Source organism: Manis pentadactyla, chromosome 4, assembly GCF_030020395.1.
Source record: "Manis pentadactyla isolate mManPen7 chromosome 4, mManPen7.hap1, whole genome shotgun sequence".
Taxonomy (NCBI): domain Eukaryota; kingdom Metazoa; phylum Chordata; class Mammalia; order Pholidota; family Manidae; genus Manis; species Manis pentadactyla.
The window spans coordinates 94,401,409-94,415,632 of NC_080022.1; the positions used below are offsets into that span (position 1 = coordinate 94,401,409).

At 44.7% G+C, this 14,224-nt stretch overlaps 1 protein-coding gene across 2 annotated transcripts in view; it reads left to right on the top strand.

The window, feature by feature from the left end:
• Nucleotides 1–6,819: 6,819 nt before the first annotated feature.
• Nucleotides 6,820–14,224, top strand: part of CASQ2 (calsequestrin 2) — a 63,308-nt gene continuing 55,903 nt past the window's right edge. Inside the window, exon 1 of one of the 2 annotated variants that reach the window (XM_036895326.2) lies at nt 6,820–7,322. In XM_036895326.2, coding sequence (XP_036751221.1) covers nt 7,089–7,322 — 234 coding nt within the window. In that variant the 5' untranslated portion in view covers nt 6,820–7,088. The remainder of the gene's footprint in view (nt 7,323–14,224) is intronic. The other variant, XM_036895324.2, reaches the window with a different exon arrangement.

Below are 14,224 nucleotides of genomic sequence, written 5' to 3' on the forward strand. Positions count from 1 at the left end.
AAATAGGTCAAAGGAATGAGACAGAGAACACAGAAATAGTTTACACATACATGGATTACTAATTTTGACAAAAGTTCCAAGGCATTTCAGTAGAGAGCAGTCTTTTCAAGAAATAGTGCAAACCTATTGGATATCAGTGTATGAAAAAAAGAGAAACAATACAAAGTTTGACCCATACTTCACAACACATTAAAAAATTAACTCAAAATGAATCACAGGCCTAAAGTTAATATTCATAGCAGCTCTATGTGTGAAAACAACACAAATGTCCACCACAGGGGAATGGATAAACAAATTGTGTATATTGATACAATGTAATTCTAGTTAGCAATAAAAATGAATGAATGAATTATTCATTTTATATTAATATATGCAATAATGTGATTGAATCTTGAAAAATAATTATGCTAAGTGAAAGAAGCCAGACCAAAGAAAAAAACGTAGTTAATATATGATCCAATTACATAAAATCTAGAAAATGAGAAGTTAACCTTTAGTGACAGAAAAGAGATCAGTTGCTGCCTAAAGACTGGGTGTGGTGTTGGGAGGGGAATACCAGAAAGGGGCAGGAGAGGGGACACAGGAAAGTTGTAGGCAGTGGATATATTAACTATCATGATTGTGATAAGGATTTCATGGGTGTATGCTTATGCCAAAATTCACCAAGTTTTACACTTTAAATGTATGTGATTTTGTTACATGTCAATGATAGATCAATTTTTAAAATAAAGAGAAAAATTTCAATTCTTATTTTATGTATGTTTTGCAAATCAACATGCTATTTAAACATTTCTTAACAAAGGAACTTTCTCTTGCATAATTAATTAAATTAAGCAGGATGCATTATAAATTGACAAATTGAAATTTATTGTTATTCTATATTAGGAGTAATGTTAAAATGAACTTCATAATAGATCCTGCAATAATACATCCATCCAGAAATGTTCAAAACGTCATTTCTTTTTAAATATATTATGGAAGAACAATAACTTTTTTTCATTCCTAAAAGGAGAGATATTAAATGATTGTCTCTTAACTATGAAAAGGTAAGTCAAAAAGTAGAGGGATGCAGATTCCATTTATCTCCCTTATTTAAGAGGTTTTGACAGGTAAAGTGACTGCACACAGAGACACATGACCCAGCTCCCTCGTGGAGTGGGAGTGAAGGAACCATAAAAGTGAAGGCACCTGATCAAGTATACACTGCTGAACTGTTCTGTCATTTGTTGATTGCAGACAAAGAGGCCAGAAGAAGATACAGATTCTTTGTACAGGTAAAACAGCTGGAGCTGCAGGATAGGCAGCTTTTCTTCATCTTAGGAGTCAATGCCCCTGATTACTCTGTATCACTTCCCTCTCGCTGCTGTAACAAATTGCCACAGGCTCAGAAGCTGGTATGACACATTGTCTTACAATCTAAAATGGGTCAGCAGGGCTGCATTCCATTGGAGGAACTCAGGAAGCTGTAGTTGCTGTTTCTTTAGCTTTGTACCTTTTAGAGTCTGCCCGAGTTCTTTGGCTTGTGGCCCTGCTCACTCCAACCTGTGCATCCTTTCTTGTCACATCTCCTTCTCTCACTCTTACCCTCCTGCCTCCTTTTTAAGGACCCTGTAACTACATTGGGCCCACCCAGGTAGTCCAGGCGAATCTTCCCCTCTCAAGGTCCTTAATTTAGTCACATCTGCAAAGTTCCTTTTGCCATTGAAAGTAACACATTCACAGGTTTGGGATTAGGACCTGGACATCTTTGGGGAGTGGGGGCATTATTCTGTGGACCTCACTCTCCACTTGAGCACTTTGATATAACCTCTATACCAGGGTTTTTGCTGTTTTTTTATTTTCTATTGCCTTCTCTGAGAAGTCTATATTTTCCTCTAGTTCCAGTACAAATCAATCTTAAACTGTCTATTTATCTGTTTTTCTGTATATCTTCTTCCAAACTCAATTTCTTATATTTCTCTTTTGTTTCCATTGTTCCTCTTGCCCTCTTTGGTCAAAATACCTGATTTCCTTTATTTTCTGTAAATTCTGTGTGATCTAAGTTTTTTCCCCGAAGAAGACAGAGAAGACTCCTCCTCCTTACACAGAGTGGCCTGGGGCCACGACAAGCCAGACAGACACAGGTCCCAATCCAGTCTCAGCTACTGACCAGCTGGGTGGCCTTGGCAGATCAGTGGCCCTTGCTGACCTGTTTCCTCCTCTGTGATATGCAAGTTAGAATACCCAGCTCCATAGGATTTAAACGAGATGATATATGTAAAATGTGATGAGCCGAGTGACTTGCTCACCCAGAGAAAGCCTTGAATACCTTAGTTCCCTCTTCCCTTTCCTCCCATACAACAGAAAGCACAGGAGGTGATTCAGCACAGGGTCCAAACCCAGAACATACCCCCAAAGGAGCAGTCTCACATGGCAGGCAGCCAGCTATTGTTCTGGAGCAATTCTCATGAGCCCCCTGCAAGAGTCATCTAGCTGGTGGCTACAAGTGGCAGAGAACAGAGGCCAAGCCCACCTTCTGGGTTCAAACCCCATTACTAGCAGCTGTGTGGCCCTATGCAGGTCAGTTAACCTCTCTGTGCCTCAGTTTACACATCTGTTACATGAGAGTTTAAAAATTACCAATCTTACAGTACCAAATTTGTAAAGTACTTAAAATAAGGCCTGCCACAAAGTAAGTGCTTTAGATTTATCTAGTAAATATTTAATGAGAACTCCTCCAGGCCAGGCTGGTTTTGAGGAATACTGTGAACAGATGCTGTCCTGGCTTCTAGAAGGCTCAGTCAAGCTCTGGGGAAAAAAAAGAATCCCCAGAAGGAGGAATGTTTCCAAGGAGTTCAGTGTGTAGGGGAGTGAATATCTGCCTGGGCTGCACTGAGGACCTCCCTGAAGAAGTGACCTTGTTAAAACCTGGACTTGTTAACGGCAGAGCGCTGAGGCTCCTTTTTAGCCTAGCATTGGTGTTCTGCTTGGTTCTGTTTAGGAGTTTCCTGGGCTGGGGAGCAGGGAAGGACCCCGGGGCTGCCTGATACTCAGTCAAGAGGAAAGGAGAGCCTCGGGGTTGCTGCCAGGCCTGTTCTGATCTAACCAGAGGACGCCTGGGGCCACGGGACCCTGGGCTCCGGGCAGGAGCATTTGTGGGCCTCTCTCTACCCGGCCAGCGGCCTGACCAGGGCCCAGCGAAACAGGAGGGAAGAATGGGATCCAAGAAAGAAAGATGCCATACTCCGCTGTGTCCACTTGGTGGAGCATTTATCCCAAAGGACCTTTGGCGACAGCGAAGCCCTAGAGCTCTGCCTTCGTAAGAGGCAAGCTGGGACTTGCCGAGACTCGCCCATTAAACTCTTTCTGCAGGTAATGTCATCAAACTTCTCAAACCTGTAGGTTGGGCCAAGGCCTAGCCTGGTAAGAGAAAGTCCTCTATGGGTATAACAGATTTTAAAGTTTTAGAGCCAGAAAGGGGCCACAGGAGACCCGCGAGTCTGCCCCTCTTCACTACAGATCAGAAGAGCAGAGAGGTGAGGAGAGCTAACCCAGGCCGCGAGGCTGGGCTGCCGCACCTGACGTCCTGGTCACGGCGTCCTCACTCTGAGTTGCCTCCGGGTGTTGTCCGTGTCGGTTCTCTGCCCTGCAGACCTTCAGTGTAGGTGTGAACCAATCCATACGTTTTAACAGAAAATTATGAGAGGGAAAACGGGCCATGTGGACCTAGAGGAAGGAAGAGGTGGATACAGCCCCCTGTAGGGGTGAAGTGCCCCAAGGTCTCCAGCCTGGTGGCCGCTGCCTCTTCTCCCTAGGACTCCCTTTCCTCAGCTGCCTGCTCTCTGCCTCACCCCCACCCCTCCTTTCTGCTCCCATATTCCCTCCCCAAAGATGCTGTCCTTGACCACCAGTGCAAAAGGGCCACCCCCTACCCACTGCCAACAGGTGTCTCTTGTCCTTAATTGTTCTTCAGAGCATGTGCGTCTACTTGATGTCCTATTGCATACGTGTACATGTGCATGCAGGCATACACATGCACACACACAGGCATACACACACACACACACACACACACACACACACACACACACACACATTTTGTTTGTTTGATTATTTGTCTCCCCTCTAGGATATAAACACAATGAGTTCAAATTAACAGTGTATCCATCCTCAGTACCCAGAAGAGTGTCGGGTATATAGAAGATGCCCAATAAAAATGTATAATTAACAAATAGATGAAAGACCCCGGCTTCCAATCCAGACTCATCTGTAAAATGAATTATTGTGAATATCAAATTAAATGACATATGCAAAATCACTCTGCCACCTATCAAGAATAAATGGAAGGGGCTGGGTAAGATGAAGGGATTCTAGGTAGTGCCTGGTTATGGAGGGGAGGACTGGATACTGAGAGCAAAAACAAGAGACCTATGTCATCCCTCCTGACAATAATTAACACTTATTTGTATCAATTTGTTTATTTTATCCCTTAAGTTCAAAATAAAAAGCCAAAACAAACAAAAAACATTCCTGCTAATAACACATAAAGATATGTACACTTCACACGATCACATAAACTAAAAGCCTGTGTGTGTGACACACTGATGTGGACAGCAGCTAACACTGGAATGACTCAGCTGAAGTGTTGGCTCACAAATGTCAGAAGCTCCCCCTGTTTACAAATAATAAAGCTGGTGAGCAAGAAGGCAAAGGAAAAACAAAAATTGGAAAATGAAAGACAGCCAGGGAAGAAGCTGGCACACAGAAAGCAGACCGTGGCAGTGGGAAACATGGTCACCACAGACCTGTCCTCAGGGCTGGGCTGCAAGGCCCCAAATAGAGGCCAGGATCTGGGGACAGGAACTTTCCACACTGGGGCTTTGCTGTGTCAGCACAGGTGGTGGCAAGGCAGACAAAAGATCCCCTTGCCCTGATTCTTTTCAATGGTTGCAAGTCAGGAGAAAATTCAGAGGTTCTTACTTTAAATATCTCCCAGCTTTTCAGTAACATTAAAAAACCTTATATATTAAGAAAAGTGGAGCAAATTCTAAATAAAGGTAACCCCGTGAGACTGAGACAACTAGTAACAGTTTTGAGAAGCTGACCTGGAAAAGATAATATATACATTGTTTGATTCGGAAATCTTGTTCCCCCTAAATTTTCTGTAGAAAGTAGGGCTGGTGCATGCTTGCCAGTGGCCTGGAGAGCTAACCACCTCAGAACGGCTATTCTTGCCTAGTCATTAAAAGCATAGAGAATTCACCATTACAAAGAACTGAATGCTGTCACATTTCAGTGATGAGTTGTTCAAAGTCCTGGCTTCCTGAAGGTGAAAGCGTCCTGAAAGACAGCTCCTGTCAGCCTGGCTCTTAGCCTAAGGCCCTCTGGCTGCAGTAGAGGGCCTGGTCTTCCTGGGATAGGCCATGGAACTTCTCTTTCCTTCTGTCCTCTGCAAACGTGCATGACAGAGTCCTCACTCTTTCCAAAGCTGCCCTTCTAAAAGAAGGAAGACAAAACATGGCTTGATTCTTAAAAGCCATGGGCCACTGTGAGGAGTGGAAAGACACGATTGGACTGTTGTTTAACTGAAGAGGTGTTGAGAGTCACTTAAGAAAAGGGGCATCTACAGGAGAACTGCAGGGTGTTTGAGGAGAGTCAGAGTCCCAGGAGCGCCAGGCTCCCAGGCAGAGCTGACTCCTCATGCTGGCAGGCAGTAACGCCGGCTTGGACAAGTTGCTCATCACGCTAAATCTCAGCTAGCTCACCTGTGAAATGAGCACTAATCACTTCATCCCAGTTGCCTGCCAGATCCAAGGAGAAAACGGACAGCAAATGATTCACAAACCATTACTATTAGAAACTGCCAAGTAAATATTATAACTTATGTTCCACCATCTCCAGTGAGAATGAAGTAAGTGTAGCAGCTCTATTTATGGGCATCTGCTCTGGACCATGCTTTTCAATCTTTATGTTCCAAACCTTACAGTATAGTCGTAATTATCCCCATTTGGTATAGGGCAACTGAGAATCAGGGAGGGTGAGCGACCTTCCGAAGTTCATTCAACCATTAGAAGGCAGAGTTGAGATTTGAACTCTGATCTCTCCAGCTTCTAGACTTGGCACCAGTCTGTCTCTAAAGAAGGGGAAAGGGGCGAAAATGATACATTAGGGGCTACCAGAGATGGTAGAAAAAAGTCTAAGAGAGTTTCTGAGGTAGACTGTTGAACCTATGAATTTTAAAATGGCAGTGGGCTCTCCAGGCATGGGCAGAGTTTAGTGTGGGCGGGGGTCTAAGGAGCGGAGGTGTGGTCCCAGGCTGGCTGTCCCTGTGTCCCTCACCATGACTGGCAGAGCCTCACAGCCCTGCTCCATGCTGGGGCTGGGTCTCTAGGAGGGGACAGGAGGCAGGGAGACGTAGCTGCACAATGTGATGTCCCCCTTGGGGCTCCATTTTGTTCCCATGTCAGCAGTGAGTAAGTAGGGGATGAGCAGCCTGGCAGGAGGGGACACGCCGAACTGTCTCCCTGGGGCAGTGAAGGGCTCAGTGACATCTGAGTGGCCTCATGTACATGCACACATCCCCATTTGCTTGTGGGGCTGCGGCCCCTGCTCTCTCCGCTCATCTGCTCTTCCCTGACCTTCCTGCCTCCTTATTTCATGTGCATTTGCCCCTTTCATCCCGCCTCCTCCCTCTCCAGCACTCTGACAGACTACCAGCGAATCCCTCAACAGAGTCATATCTAACTTTTTTATTCATTGCATAGTTTATTTTTAGCCTGAAACAACTGCATCCTAAAAATGGAGTTCCTGATGAGACAGGGGCTGGGCAGAGCTATGCGAGGTATCTGGGGCTTGGCCGCCCTGCCTGGTCCTCAGTCCCCACATGCATGTGAGTGCGAGCCTCTGCTCTCTGCATTCCGAGCCCACTATTACCACTAGCTGGACCCAGGAGGCGGAGAGCTGCTTCTCAGACCAGGAGGGTCAAAGGTAAAGGACAGAGACGAAGTCTTCCTCTCTGCTCCCACTCCTCTCAACAAGTCCTCTAAGAGTCTTCCAGCCTCTTCCCTGCTCTCGGTACTTCTGGGAAAGAAAAGCAAAACTTTTCCCAGATGAAGAGAACACACCTGTTTGTCATTGGGGTCTACATGCTGTCCCTCTGCAAGGCAGAAGAGGGGCTGAACTTCCCCACATACGATGGCAAGGACCGCGTAGTAAGCCTTACTGAGAAGAACTTCAAGCAGGTTTTGAAGAAGTACGATCTGCTCTGTCTCTACTACCACGAGCCCATGTCTTCAGATAAAGTTGCACAGAAACAGTTCCAGCTGAAAGAAATTGTGCTTGAGGTAAGCCGGGGGGCATGGTGGTGGTGTAGGCCAGCAGCTGGCATGTGTGAACGAGGGTACAGAGAATATATTATGAAGTCCTGCTGCATTTTCCTCTCTTTAAGTCTGAACATGTTCTTGTTGCAAAGCTGGGATGTCTGAACAACCACGGGTGGGTCTAGACTCTTAAAATGGGGGCAACTGGGTGTTCTGCACAATGCGTAAGTCTGACTTACAGTCCATCACATGGTCCCCCCTCTCTTGCTTTTTCAAGGGCAATAGCCCCAGCTACTGTATCTGAAAGCATGTTAGAAGTATTGGTAAAAAAGACTGGCTGAAATGAAATTCAGGGGCTACTTGCGATTTTCTCTCCGTGTGCTGATGCCCCAGTCCTTGCTCTCTCCACTCCCCGCAGCCCCGGAGGCAGGAGTCCTCTGACCTTGCCTCTCTTCATGGGTCAGCTGGGGAATATCACTAAGTGATTCTCCTGTCTTGTGATTTGGTTTCAGGCAACATTACACAGTGTAGATATGTGAAGATCTGAGCTGCACGTTCATTAACATGATTTTTTTTTTCCCTTGGAAAGTTCAGGTGTAAGTCCAGGTCAGATGCTGAAGTCAGTTTATATTTTTTCTGCATTACACAGCCTGTCTGTAAACCTGGCATTAGTCCCCATTTCGAATCCTTTGTGAGTGCCCCAGGGACGATTCCTGCAGCTCCTCCTGTCGTTTGAGGTCACTTAACTTCAGGAGCACCTCTGAGTGCTAAGAATCCTAGCCGTCACCAACATCCCCTATCAGGCCTCATGCCCCATCTAGCCCCAGCACAAGTCTGTGAAAAGGCCGATTCAAGAATTACAGCAATTTATTAACCAGCACCATCAGAAAGCTCAGCTGAATTAAATACTTTAACAGAATTCCCATATAAAACCCATGCAAATTTGAATTCTCAGAAAACAAGTAAACAGTAATAAACCTCATGAAAACATTCTGAACGTATTTAAATATCATTGATAATTGAAAAGTACTTCAGAATCCTAAGTGTCTCATGATCATCATAGAAACACCTATTTTCAGAGGATTTATATATGGTGGTGTGGTCCTTACAGAGAGCTCTGGTTGCCAAAAACACCAAGCATTTAAAAAATATTTATCACTACTACTGTTACATTTTCTCTCAGGCTCCATCCTGGGGGCTGAATGTGGAAGGTCGGTTCTCTCTGCAGGTTGCAAGTGAAGAGAAAGTGGGTATGGTTATTAGGTCTTTGTACCATGTATGGGAAAATCACAGGCTGGAGTAAACCAGGGATACAGCACAGCTGCTGCTGAGTCAGTGAAACCCTCATTCACTGCATCTCAACCTGCCTCTGCAATTGTTCACAGGCATTGTAATGGAAAAGTTCATTAAAGGAATCATGGTTCTACCCTATATGCTCAGTGCTGTCTAGTTAGTCCAGAACTCAAGAAGTGATTAGCAAGCCATGACCCCCATCTCTGATTCCTTATCATACATACACCCCTATATTAACTCCCCCAAAATTTACCTCCCTCAAAGACTAATTCTGGGCCCCTTGCAAAATCATGAGAAGGGACTTTCCCCCAGGTTCCCCATCCCTTCAGGCCCTTGATCCCAGAGTCCCAGAGACTAACAAGGTGAAAGTTCGGGCATAGGAGGTAATTGATGCTCCCGGGAGAAAAGAACACAGAGCTCTGGATTTATATTCTGACTTTGCCTTTACTGGACATGACATAGACATAATTTCTCTGAGCTTCATTTTTTTATCTACATATGGAAAAAATAATAACTAGCATACATAGCTATGAGATAATAAAATAATGAACATTTATTGAATGCTTACTGTGTGCAGGGACTGTTCTAAGCACTTTGTGTATGTTAGCTGGTTTAATCCTTATTGTATTTCTATGAGGTAGGTAAAATTACTATCCCCAATTTACATATGGAGAAACTGAGGCACAGAGAAGTTGAGTTGCCCAAGATCACTCAACTAGTGAAGGTGAAGGCAGTCTGAGCACCTACCCTGAACCACGGCTGGAATGAGATGGTGTACAATTAGGGGCCGGATACCCTGCTGAGGATCCTTTCAAGAGCCTGCCTTAAACAGAGCCCCTCAGCCCTGCCCGGCCTGAGGATGCTGGCTGTGTCACCAACAGGGCTGAGGAGCACATAGTCCTGAGGGCACCACTAATGCCAAGTCCCAGCTGGGGTGGAGGCCAGGCTCCCTTAGTGAGGACAGGGGAAAGAGGTGGATCTTTTCTGAGCTACCTGTCAGGTGCAGGCTGTTACTTAGAATCTAGGACAAAAATGGCTCCAAGAATCCCATGGCGAGAAGGAGAATATGATGTGCATCTTCACATTTTCTTCCTGGTAAAAATAGTTATTTTGCCCTCTTAATTCCCTGGATCCCAAGAATGCATTAAGGAAAATATTCTGCCAGTGCCTGGGCTGTGGCTGTTGGAGGATTAGAAGGAGAAGAGGAGGCAGCTCTTCGTGTACCTCCATGGCAGTGAGGTCTCAGCCACGGGCAGGCGGCACCCGGAGAGCCGGCATCTTTTCTCCCAGTGGTTTGGGAAGGTGGCTTCTGATGTTTCTCACCAAGCCCGCTGTGACCCGGTGCACACAGACAGACACCTGCCACAGATGAGGCCCAAGTTTCATAGGATGATCCTTATCATTATCTGGGGATACTTGGATTTTTAAAAATTCTTTTGTCTTCTATTATATTCTGTTATGTTCATGTCTACTCTGTTCGGTCTCACTTAAAAAATATTGATCTCAACCTGTTAATTTGACTTTTCTCTCCAATGTTATGAGTCGCCCCCCTCTTCCCCCACCCAGGTTGAAAAACATGAGGGATTTTTAGGGGTTAGAAGGGTAAGGATTAGAAGCTCATAACTCATACACAAGGGCCATCCCATCCTGATCAAAATCCACAGGAGCTATGGTTAGTTGTTGTGTATTTGTCTGCTACTCTAAGGGATGACGATGAAACTTCCCCATTCACAAGGTGAGAAGGTCTCTGCCTGACTTGGGGCCTTGAGATGCTGATCAGTTAGTTACACATCTGTCAGTTACTCCAGGTTGGGCTGGAGGTAGATGCTGTGGACACAGGGAAAATGAGGCTTGTGAGCTTCCTGATATGGAAGAAATATTTGGAAAAGCCACAGTGTAATGGGGTCACTGTAATAGTAGAGCAGCTTCTAAGGTTCTCTGAAAGTGCCCAGAAAAGGGGAAGAGCCTGATTTCTGGAGGAGGTGTGGGAGGTATGACAAGGAGGAAATGGTGAGAATGAGTAGAATTTACCAGGCAGATAAGCAAGGGCCAGAAGAGAACCAGGAGAGCAAAGATTCTGACAACTCTCAAATATTTCCCTGCCCTGCTGGCTTTTCTGTAAAACTTGGCCATGAGGGCCTCATTCGTTTAGGGTAAGATTTGTATTCCTACTTAGTCAAGCCCCTTAGGGAGATGAATCCTTTAAGATGTTGCCAATCACTTACACCTCCAGGTGACCAAGTGTGAGTTCTGTGTGAGAACAGGGTTTGATAAGGTGAAGGGGAGAAGGGAGAGAACATGAGGTCACTAAAAACTCAGGCAGAAAAAGGGCAGGTGAGATGATGCCAGGAGGCACCAAATCAGACACTGCATCCAGGCTGGCCACAGTCTAGCTCTAGAGGGCCCCAGGGTTGGTGCTCGGTACATAGTTCTACATAGATGTTCTGTAAATGCTTGTGGACTGAATGAATGAAATGTTAGAGCTCAAAAGAACCCTGAGAACCATCTAGATTGTTCTGAACGCCTCACCACATAGATGTCACTTACACAGCTGGTAATTCAGATACCTGGCTGGGTACTTCACCCACAAAACAGAACACATTCATTTAGAGATGTTAGAATAAGTGGCAAGGAAAAAGAAGACACTAGAAGTAGCCACCCAGAAATAAACACCGCTAATGTTCTGATAAATTTCTTTACAGTATTTTTTTCTATGTGTAAACACACATTTTTCAACTGGGTTTATACCATCTACACAGTTCTGTCTCCTGCTTTTATGCATTTTGGTGTATTGTGAGTGTTCCTACATCATTAAATAATTTTAGATTCTTGATAAACATAATGTTAATGCTGGCCTAGTATTCCATTGTATGACTATATGTATTTTTAAAATAATTTCTCTATTTTTGGATATTGACACAATTTCCAGGGCTTTAAAAATCTTTGTCTATTCAGATTTTCATTGTAGTTTTAATGAACATTCTTTGATTTCTAGCTAGACTGAATTTTTCATAGAATTGTTTGCCATTTGCATTTTTTCTTTCATTAATTTTTTTCTATGCCTTTTCCCCATTTTTCTATTGAGGTGTCAACACAATTATAGAGGGACTTGTAATTTTATACACTGTTCCAATTAGCTTCAGCCAAGATAGTAAACTTAGTCTCACTACAGTGGCCAGATCCTATTAACATTGCAGGGCACAGAGGCACCAGCGATGGGTATGCACAGTGGTTCTGATTCCTCCTTGTTCTTTTGTTTTCTGTTTCCCAGGGCAAAATGCTGCCCCTATCAAGTTCTCTAAACATTGCCAGGGAAAGCCCTCCAACATCACCAGTCTGTCTTGGGTTGAAGTGCTTGAGAGGTGGTATGCTCTAACACTGGCTTCCAAATCAGGGAGCTCTGGGATTATAGAAGACATCTGTCTGCAATCAGTCTCTGTATTTATAAAGAGGAGATAACTGTGGTCTTGTGAAGACTCACTGAGGTAGCGTGGCAGGACCACAGCTTTGGGCACATGGACGGTTCTCTGCAAATGCTGGCTCTTTCAGCCCATGCTGCCCTTTTCAGTCACAGCCCACTCTAATTCCAACACATTACAGACTGAGGTCACCAGGCCACTTTCAGAGGGCCCAGGACTGGTAATGCGATGTGTCACTGCTTATTCACAGCCAGCCAAGACCTGGTGGCGGGGGCGGGGTGTTGCCCATGAGCACAGATTTTTGATGTCCTACATGTTCAGCTCTCCCTCTGATCTCCAAGACATGTTGAGTCTGTATCTGATACATTAAGCATCCTCATCAGCACCATTTATTAAAGTAGCCCCTTCCACATTCTCAGTCACACTGCACCTCAGTCTCTTTGAGAGGTGTTCCCAGGTTCCGGTAGACTCCTTCTAGCTTACTCTTTCTGTCCATGCAGACGTATGTTGGAGTTCTCCCTTTAGAGTTGGCCGTCTTCTAAGGCAACCTGAATTCTGAGCAAATCTGGTAATAGGGGTAGTGAAAAAAACAAATGGAATCAAGTACATATGGGAAAGGACCAAAATACTGCTTGTGAGTCAAAAACATAACTGAATGAACCAACCTGTCATGTGACAATGTGACAGAAGGATACCTCGATGTCCGGAGGAGTCTGCACTCATGGAGAATGAGCAGGGTGGCCCACATTATGGGTTCCTGCCCTGTCTGGGAATGGTGTCATCTCCCCTAACTCAGGTATGGGGCATCATTTATTCTTCCTCTTTCCCCTCCTGCCTTCACACAGATCTTCTCCCTGAGTCCAAGGCTCATTCCCTTTCCTCTAGACTACTCCACTTCTAGGAAACCAGCATTCCAACCTGAAAAAGAAGATAAATGCTTTTTTCTAATGAGCTTAGGATCTCTGGGCACACTCTATCACATTTCATTTTCAAAGCTGATGTTGCTCACTGGGTAATGTGTGTTTTGTAGGAGCAACTAAACAGGCCAACCTGTAACCATTATATATTGATTGGATCTGGAGCATTTTAGAACATGAAAATAAGTATTGCGAATCCCCAAGTAAAAATATTAATTCATCAAATATCCATTGTTCTTAACAGACTCTCAATAATCTAGCATGAATAAATGAATGAGTGAGTCAGTAAATGGATGATGAAAGAACAATGCTTTCCACATTGTGAACAGTAAAAATGGGTTCAGTTTAGGGTGAACTAGGCTCACTGGGCTGCAGGCGATCTGGGGTCGTGCCACAGAAATAGACACATCATCCTGATAGTTGAATGCCGGGTTGACCTCCACCAGAGTGCGAGGTCCACGGCTGCTCCTCAGTGTCCCCTCTGAGAGGCCTTCTCTCTTCCTGTTTGAGGAGGTCCCACTTTAGCTCACCACATAAAAACTGCTGCCATTCCCACACAGACTGCCCAGCAGCTTTTTCCTAAGCCCTCTGGGATACTAAATGGCAGGATCATCATGTAAAAATGATTAGAAATGGCCTGTCTACTTGCAGGAAGACAGGTTATTGTTATGACCAATTTTCCAGTGCTAGTAAACATATTATTTTCCAATAATTTTTACACAGCTATTCTAGCACAGATTATTCATTAAGCCCAATGGGGTCAGAGGAGAGGCTGATTATCATCTACAGCAGAATCAAGAATCAGAATCCTGTGCAATGTAGGCCTCTGGGTTCTGCTGCCATTTAAGTAAGTATCTTCATGCTGCTGATCTGGGTCTGCCAAGGCCCCTAACAGAATGAGCTCCCTTCTCTGTTCAGGCCTCAGTCTCCTCATCAATTTGTGTATCATTCAGGATGGGAGTGACAATCTCTACAGAGTCTGCAGTGTGCCCAGTGCCATTGACATGACTCTTGGGTGCACTTTATGAGCATGGGCATCCTCGTACATCCAACCTCAGAAGAGGGATCAGTGCTTGGACAAAGCAGACAATGGGAGGTCACAATGCCTGAACTCTTACACTTACTACTCCATCCAAGGCAAGTCACAGATCGGCACCTTACTTGATTCATCTAGAGAATCAGTCATGTAGTCTCTAGCTCAGTGAATTAAAAGAATTCAACGAAAGCAAGTGAATCAGAAGTCCTTGTAACATTATAAGAAGCTGTGCAAGTATCTGGTATAATTATTTTTGTTTTG